Source organism: Etheostoma cragini, chromosome 1 (assembly GCF_013103735.1).
Source record: "Etheostoma cragini isolate CJK2018 chromosome 1, CSU_Ecrag_1.0, whole genome shotgun sequence".
Lineage (NCBI taxonomy): Eukaryota > Metazoa > Chordata > Actinopteri > Perciformes > Percidae > Etheostoma > Etheostoma cragini.
The window spans coordinates 25,068,445-25,077,788 of record NC_048407.1 but is presented as its reverse complement, the minus strand read 5'-3'; the positions used below and the strand labels follow the sequence as shown (position 1 = coordinate 25,077,788).

General features: G+C 41.1%; 1 protein-coding gene across 4 annotated transcripts in view; it reads right to left on the bottom strand.

Annotated features, from left to right (window-relative positions):
- Positions 1-9,344, bottom strand: part of esrp2 (epithelial splicing regulatory protein 2) — a 23,407-nt gene that overhangs the window by 2,039 nt on the left and 12,024 nt on the right. For 3 of the 4 annotated variants that reach the window (XM_034869772.1, XM_034869767.1, XM_034869781.1), the window contains 5 exons: positions 7,023-7,324; positions 5,969-6,202; positions 4,901-5,099; positions 2,899-3,103; positions 2,566-2,752 (listed from right to left, as the gene is read on the bottom strand). In XM_034869772.1, the coding sequence (XP_034725663.1) occupies positions 2,566-2,752; positions 2,899-3,103; positions 4,901-5,099; positions 5,969-6,202; positions 7,023-7,324 (1,127 nt within the window). Of the gene's footprint in view, positions 1-1,294; positions 1,396-2,565; positions 2,753-2,898; positions 3,104-4,900; positions 5,100-5,968; positions 6,203-7,022; positions 7,325-9,344 lie in introns of all 4 variants that reach the window. The other variant, XM_034869789.1, reaches the window with a different exon arrangement.

The following is a 9,344-nucleotide window of genomic DNA, read 5'->3' as shown; positions in this document are numbered from 1 at the left end:
GCTGAATCAAGACTGAGTGAAATTGCAGTTTGTATGTTAGCAGTGGAGTACATCTCCACTATTTAAAAGCTCAACTGATTGTTAAGGTCTTATTTCTCTGAGGAATACGCATACAAATAGTTTGCACTGTCACTGCAGAGTATGGATGTGCCGACACGTGAATCCTGACTGACTTAATGGTTTAATTCCTCTCTCAGGTCCATGATGGAATGAAAACCCGGATTATCTGCATCTGCTGCAGAACACTAGACACAGAATGTACAAAATACCAAGAAGATCTTTTCGGATGTCGCATTACAAACCTTTATTTAACATTTATTTGATAATTAGATTTAGATTTTCATGTCAATAATCACTAATTTCAGAGCCACACTTTCAATACCAAACGTCCTGCATAGAGCGGCCGTCGTCTTCTACAAACATACGGCACGCAAATCTCCTGCAGGAGGAGGTCCAAGTTGTAAAACTGAACCAATAATCCACAATAAAGACAGTTTTGACTTGCAGTCACTTCATCAGAGGACACAACAATAAAGCAAAGAAATGTCCCAGATGTGTTATACATTCTGTGTTATATGTATTCAACCATTATTTTGGTGTCAGGACAGACTTCAGTTATGAGGCAGATTTGTTTGGGAAGCAGCAGGCCGGCAGGCCGGGTCAAGAGCTCAGAACTTTGATGGCTAGATTGGGCATTCTGGTTTAGATTAGTGTTGTCAAATTATATTGTGGCTGGCATGTGTATAATGGCTCATCTGTGATCAATTGTTTCATGGTAAGAACCTTTGTTTTATTCATTTAAAGTTCTACAAATTGTCCATAGTGAGCACAATACATCAAAATGTCATGCTCGCCGTATTTAGGAAGCAACAATGTTTCTGCAAGATGTGTGGATGGCAAAAAAATTCTTTGTGATTTTATTTTGATTTAGTGAGCTTAGTGAGCGGGAAATCTCACAACCAGCACTGGTTTGGTGATTTGGGGGTCAAAAGATGTGCCATCATTTAAAAGTTAAATGAATAGGTTTTGATGTGAAGCAGGCACCTGCTACATGTTTGAATATACTTACTGAAATGATCATGTTTACGTAGACTAGAGGGTGACATTTTCAATAAAATGTATGCAAACTTTAACCTTTAACTTGACCACAATCACCAACTCATTGCTTATTGGGTAGTTAGATGCTAGTCCATTGCTGCATGCTGTGCGTTAGCAGAAACGTATAGATGTTATTTAAGTAACGGGAATGCCCCCTCTGTCCACTCTGGTTCTCTGGTCTGGCGGCTCCTCTTACCTTGGGGTGAGTGCCTAAAGACAGAGCCACTCTTTAGGCTGAATCAGACTCCGGGCCTGTTCACTCATCTGAACCATGCCGCTGTACTCGTCAGGGGCGTACTACAGATAGCATGATAATGAACGGACAGTCAGGGTGGGAGGCCTCCACATTGAACAGTTTTACACACAAGATGCGTTAGGTATATATTCTCAAAAATAATCCGTTTTTTTTTTTTTTAGGAAGACAAACATCCAAAAAAAACACAGAAACACACGCACACCTCATTTAAACCGCACATACTGGTGTGGGAACCGTTTTCTCACCCAAAGCCAGTGTGAGAGTTGCTACTGCTGCCAGAAAAACACACCAACTCCCATTAAGCATACAGTTACAGTAGTTGAGCCAACAGTCGGGACTGGAGTTGGCTTTGCTTTATCAGTTCGCATGTAAAGCTCTCCAGAGTCCAACTTACAATAGGATCTTACTTGGTGTAAATTTGATGCTGGCTAGACCCTACAGTAACACACACACACACGCACACGCACGCGCACGCACACGCACACGCACGCACGCGGTTTGTGCCAGTACTAAAAGATATAGGCCATGCCAAAACAACAGCACAACCCCTCACCTCAAACCCCCACCCTTCCTACTCTTCCCTCCCCGATGTGCCAAACTGAAGTCACACCTTCATACCTGCTTCAGAGGACTCCACCTAGTTTAGACTGGCAGCGGATAAATAGGGTAAGCACAGAGAAAGGAGGACAGTACAAGTGCATATGTCTTTTGTCTGGATCTTTCTGTGGTGCGATTTTGCAATTAAAATGCACCAATAACCAGTAACAGGAAATCTTACTCGGTGCAGGGTGTAGAGCTTAGTGTCAGCTCTAGACTTTTAAATGTAAGGGTTGCAGGCTGTGTGAAGAGTTTACAATTAACAAAAAAAAGCCACACACTGCCTATTGTTATCCTGGTCTTCATTCAAATTTAACGTCATAAAGTGGCAGGTGTAAATGGTTTACTGTAACACTGCACGGGTCCTTCTGGAAAGAAGGTGCCCCTTTAATCCAAGTGTGTTTGCTTTTTACAAGTAGAGCTAAACTGACTCAGTTAAAATAAAAATATCTCAATATCTTATTTTCTCTCTGCCAATAAACTTAAAAGGCAACCTCTTGCAGAGTATGGCTTTACATGAACACACTGGGCATCTTTGGGTGGCCCCTACCTACTTGCAAAACCCCAATGCACATTTATATATGTGGCTTCATATCGGTGTAACATGTGCTGACCTGGTATCCCTGGAAGAAACTGAGAATATCCTTGACTCCAGTGTTGTAGGGCAGGCCCTGCATCCTGACCAGGGCGCCAGGTTGAGGTAGCACAGAAGAACCGGCACCGGCAGCAGGGTGGGGTTGGGCTGCCACTGCTCCTGGTGGAGCAGCAAAGTAGCTAACTGTGGAAGGAGACACTGGGGGGCTGGAGAGAGAGGATGCAAGGTGAAGGAGGGAAGACATTTAAAAAGGTCCAAAGAGGCAAGAAATTAACGCAGATGGTACAAATATAGGAAGGTGTAAAACATTTTCAATGACCTAGTAGTTCGCAGTTACTGGTGGTGTACTAACCTGGGGTAGTAAGCTGTGTAGTTCATGTTCATATTCATGTACAGATGTGGATGAGGAGGGTAGTAGGCCAGAGTGTGAGCAGGGCCGTGTGCGACGGTGTGAGGTGGTCTGGGAGCAGCCAGCAGGGGGGACTGGTAGAGGGCCGCCTCAGAGAGAATGGAAGGAGGGGTGGGGAAGGCGGCGTAGGCTGTGGGTGGAGACAGACCTATAGAAACAACAGAGTCTGGTCATTTACATGTTCTCAGTGCATGCACAGCCCTGCCAGTAGTAAAAGGAAGTATAAAGAACATAAATTAAAAACTTCCATGCCACGTGGGGATTTCAACAGTATCAAACTACAAAAAATGTAATCACGGTTGCCTTTTAAATTATCCTGCCGATCTAATACAGGGTAATTTGACTGCTGCTCACATTGCAATTTAACAACAAGTAGAACTATTAAGAGGTTTTTGGGCCTGTCCAGTTTAAGTCCACATACTGTTGTGTTGACGTAGTTTATTATCGAAACCTTTGCTTTCTTCGGAGTTGACTATCAAATAAACAGTACCACCAAAAACGTCCCCGCGCTGAGTCCGTAGTGTAGACCTGTTGTAGATGTTAAGTGCCCCATAGTTTCTCAAAAAAATGGTTGTTGTTTGGACAAACCTGCCCCCACCGCTAAAAAAAAAAAAAATACTAAAGGAAACACTGGATTGGCAACTATTTTGGTCAATTAATCGTCTAAGTCCCTTTTTCTATAAAAATTGCCCATGAATAAACACTACTTAATTCCTTTTTCTCCAATGCGACGATTTGCTGTTTTCTACCTCCGTTTTAAACTTTGGGCGGGATAAACAAGAAATTTTAAAAGATTTCATCCGAGATATTTTTGACCATTTTGCCTGTTTACAGACTCAGTTTATAAAAATTGGCAGATTAATCAATAATGAAAATCATAGTTAGCTGCAGCTGTAATTACTATTTTTCAACCTGTGCTTTGTCATAGTTTTGGCCAATATTCCTATCACTGCTATCTCCCCAGCCGCAAATACAGTAAGGTAGGGCAACACACGCAGTCACAAAGGTTAAGAAACAAATTGCTGTTGGTCTAGGTAATAACACTCCTGACTTTTACTTTTAAATAGGTGTTTAGACATAGTTAAACTCCCTGATGGACTCGTTTAAGAGGGTCTAGCAGTCTCCGCGTGTATCACAGCAAGGAAGCTGATTAGCAGAACACTGATATTGATGGCAAAACCTCTAAAAACATCACATCAGAATGGAGAGCCTGCCATAAACACCTTCTGTATGCCAGGTCTTTCATTTACAAAGCTTACTGTGTCCTTCAGGCTCTCATACCTACAATGTAAACACAAATGCCAGTATGGATGTATTTACAGGCAAACAGCCACTATCTGTGTGGGCTGTGGACAGCGGTGGTCTCCCTCAATGTCAACAGAGTGACACACAACACTGCTGACCTTGTGGAGGCTGAAGGGTTTCCAGGTTAGTCAGGGTCAAACTACATGGAAAAAGAAATCACCACGACTTTTCGGGTTAGTAAAAGGCAAAACAACATCTTGCAGGTAACGAATGAATACATCTAAAGATAAAAAGGGTAAAGATTTGTTGATCTATGAGCAATAAAGAATAAATACATGCACACAGAAAAGTAAGAATTGAAGGTGCTCCCTAGTGGCTGCCAATCCCAATCTACTCTCCAGCACCTAAAACAGATATGAGTCATAAGAAAGCAAAGTATTGGATCCGGTCTAGTCTCAACTGGCATCATTGATCCAAAAGGAAGGCAGAGACGTGACCACACACACACACACACACACACACACACACACACACACACACACACACACACACACACACACACACACACACACACACACACACACACACACACACACACACACACACACACACACACACACACACACACACACACACACACACACACACACACACACACACACACACACACACACACACACACACACACACACAAACTTACAGGGAAGCTTGCAGGGTGGAGGGGAGAGGCCGCTGCGGTTCAAGGTTCCTCCCATCAGCACAATGCTCATTTCCTCTGTGGAGCACTGGAACACCTCGACATAACGGTCCTTCATGGTCTTTTTATGGCACTTCTGGGCCACCATAAATGACTTGTCAGGTGATTTCATTTGGATGAAAGCATCACCGGAGGGGCGACCCTGCAGAGGGGACAGAGGAGGAAACAGAAAGAATAAATTAAAAACTAATTAATAACTAAAATTATGAGCACAAGAAAAAGGCATACATTTCATACATACAATTCTAATTTAGAGGAGGTAGCATTTTCACTGAAGACAATGCATAATGGATTTGGCTAAAATTTGGTGAAGGATAGGACCGGGTAGTCAAGTTAAATTCTGTCATACAGTAGTTTGAGATCAGCTTTTGGTTTTATTAAAAAACAAACTAACAGACATTGATGCATCTGGGATAATCACTGCTCAACTTTATGACTATAATGCTGTAATCCATGTGTGGAATGGAATGGTTTTGATCAAAGCATATTCATGTGTTAGAATGGCCCAATCAAAATCCAGACCTAAATCTGACTGAGCCTGAGCTTTTTTGCAAAGAAGAATGGGCAAACTCGTCAGTCTCTAGATGTGCAAAGCTTGAAAAAACGTAATCCAATTGCAGCAAAGGGTAGTTCTACAAAGTACTGACTCAGGCAGGCTGAATAGTTTGGCATGCCACAATTTGGTTTTTATTTGGAAAAAAACTAAATCAGATTTTTGATAAATATTCATCAGTAATGTGGATAGAATGACTTAGTGGGTAAAGGCAAATAATACAACAGTTACAAGAATCCAATGAGTTCAGGAAATGACAATTTTACTGTAATGCAGACTTTAAAACCAGGAAAAGACAACACTAATACCATATTACGATATCCAATATCTAGTCTAATATAACAATATCGATATAAGGTCCAGCTCTAATCCCAATGAAAAAAAAATTACGTTTTTGGTTGTAATGGGAAAAATTGTAGCAAAGTGTGCCTGAGGCCACAACTCTCCACCAGTCTGACCTGTTGGTTGAGGACCATGTGGACTCCGTGTGGTTTGATGTCTACTGTGTGCTCTCCCATGAACTCTAGGATATCTTCAATGCCAGCAGTGTAGGGCAGACCACGGAGGCGGACACAGTCGCGAGTGCTGCTGGCCGCTTGAAGGTATGGAGGTGTGGCAAGGGACGAGACAGACACGATGGGTGAAGGGGGCAGTGTAGAGATCAGAGGTGTGGACATATATCGGTTTAGGACCTGGAAAACAAATTAGAGGACGATAAAAATGCATTACTGCTTGTTTTCTGCAAATGCTTGAAATCTCCTACGGTAACACACTATTCTCTACAGAGAAAACCCGGCATTGTCAATAAGTGGCTTGCATGTGCAAATTAAGACAATAAAAACAAAATGTACACAGAAAAACAAAAATGGAAAAAAACGATTGAATCTGGTATGGTCACTTGTTAATGTTTCACAACAGGAACAAGCTGAAGGTCAAAAGGCTCTCCGGGTAAGAACAATGTACATATACATTGCAATAACATACATGTTATTTCAAATGGGCAAATTCCACAACCATCTGATTTATCAAAAGTCTTGACTGACATTAAACCAAGTTTTTCTTCATTGTCATCACATCAGTTCTTTATTAACCTTTACCATGTGGACTGCTATCAAACATGAAAGGAAACTTTTTTTTAAATGATTCACAAAAGGCTTTGTGAAAAGAGCTCTTTATTTGTAAGAAAATAAAAATGCATGGATTTGTTTAATATTTATCATGATTAGTTTGCTATGTTTCTCCATCTACTTCCAAGGAATGTCATGCGTGTGTCTGAAATAGAAAACCCTCATATGCATATTTGTAATGTTTATTACTGGACCACCTCCTGTTCCATACACAACACCTATGGCCTCTTTATTTTTTACATGACATCTTCTTAAATCTTTTGATAAAGTTCGTTGGCACATCTTACCAGAAGTAGTCTCAGTAATATGACATGCATGTGGTTCACATAATCACAAAAATCAGAGCACAAAGATTTCCTCAGCCTATACAACTGAAAGAATTTACCTGCTGCACCTCGGCCGCAGTACTCCGAAACAGCTCGATATACCGCTTCCCCAGGATCTGCTTGTGCTTCTTCAGGGCATTCTGGGCATACTCTTCACAAGAGAAGAGCACAAAGGCATCGCCAGTGGGCCGTCCATCAGGGTACTTGACAAAAAGCAGACCCTCCGCACCATCTGTAACTGGGCTCTCAGGACCAAGAAAGGACAGCACTTCCTGGGGTGTTGCAATAAATGGCAAGCCCCGCATACGAATAATCACTTGGTTCTCTTTGGACAGGAACTGGGCCACCTCGTTAGATGTACCTAGAGTCAAGAGGACAGCAATGAAACCCCTGGCATCATACAACTATTTAAGTGACACTCAAACAAGGTTTGTGTGTCTTAATGTGTTAGACAGCAAAGTAGCAGAAACTTAATTTGTTAGAAAATGTAAATTACTCTATTGCTCATTTCAATTGTGGTGTTGCTCAAGGGTCCTTTCTTGGTCCCCTGTTTTCTACATACATGATCATTCAGAACCATAGTATCTCCCATCATTGTAATGCAGATGACATTGTGTTATACATCCCTTTTTCAGTCCAGTAACTCCAGTAGCTTAAATAACCTCCTTGCCTGCCGCAATGATGTCAAGTGCTGGATGTCACAAAACCTTTTAAAAATGTAATGACGATTAGACCAAGATCATAGTCACTGATCCAACAAACTCTCCCAGCCTAGTTCACAGCAAGTTTGGTTCCCTAACAAAAAATATGAAGCCGACTGCTAGAAAGTTTAGCGTATGCAAAATCTTTGCAAAATGCAAGTTTTATTGGGAGTTATTGACCCCTATAACCCTGGGCTTTCCCTTAGATAGTTGGATGCAGCTCTGCTTGTTGTTCCAAGATCCCAACTTGTGACCAAAGGTGACCGGGCATTCACTGTCATAGTTCTTAGACTGTTGAACACTGCCTACTGTAATCAGACACTTCACATCATTAGCATCTTAAAAATCCCTCCTTAAAACCTTTTATAGGAAAAGCATCTGAATATGTATTTGTTGTTGCGTATTGTCATCCCTCTTTGCCCATTTTAAAAGAAGATACCTTTTTTATTTCATTGTTGTTGTTGTTTTATGTTGTTCCTGGTTTTCATCAGCTATTTTTTCTGAAAAACACTTTGTAACCCTTTTAAGAAAATTGCTATGGAAATAAAGTTTATTTTAAAATCAAAAGTAGTTCTTAATAGCAAAATCAAAAGGTATTCTTACAGGAAAGATGGCTGGTTTGCAACCAAAGTGTTCACCGGTCCAAACCAGCTGAACTACTGCAGATTTTTCACACGGCTTTATTCACTGACCCTCTTTACACAATCCCCTGCATTTGGTTTCCAGTTTATGGGTCTTTACTCTGCTGTAGTTCACGAAGAACTCAGTTTGGGGTGAGACTAAGAGGAAACTAAGAATATGTTAGCTTATATGACCAAGAAAACAGGGGCTGTTAGAACTAATCATCTCATCCTATCTCACACTCAACCCTTATATTTGCAAGTAACCCCACCTCTTGTGTACTGGTTTTAAACCAACTGACCTAATGGCAGAGGAGTTTGCACATGCAGGACATTTGTTAACAGTGCCTTGTAAATTTACAATGACTTTTGTTTTACTTATGTGGCTGTTTTTGCTTTCCAGAGAGTTCACATGAGAAATTAAACTACATGTCAAGACAGATAAAAAAGCATTTTGATGACCTATCATGGAGGTAATAAACATTGTGGATATAAAGTTCAGTGCCTTAAACCCGTATTTATAGTGTGTATAGTATGGTAAAAGGTGAAACAAATCCTCAAAATGATGTCTATTGATAAATGCAGCTGTGTCAGGTTTGCTTGAATTATTAGCTTAACACTAGAACTGCCATGACGGTCATTTTGACCGTTTTGAAATTAACATATGTAATAACTTTGCTGGATAAAAAAATACAATCCTGCTGGTTCCTGACTTTTGATAAAAGGCTCTATATTTTAATTTAAAATAGTTTTTATATACATTACACACAAGGCAAAGAAAATAAAATCACTTTTACCTATTTCGGCCATACACGGTCATATTGACCGCTCGGATTTTCGCGGTATTGTTTTTAATCTTTCGCGCGGTTGAAGACGCATATTGGTTGCTTAGTTACTATCAGCGTCTCTGCCAAATAAACGTCATAAGCGGTATTGACTAACTAGTGTGGGCATTACCGATGGGCCGAAGGTAAAGCCAGAATCGGTAACGCTAGCTACCACCGTGAATACGGCGTGGATGGACTCCGTTCTGAAGAGCCGCCGGGCGCTCGCTCTGTGG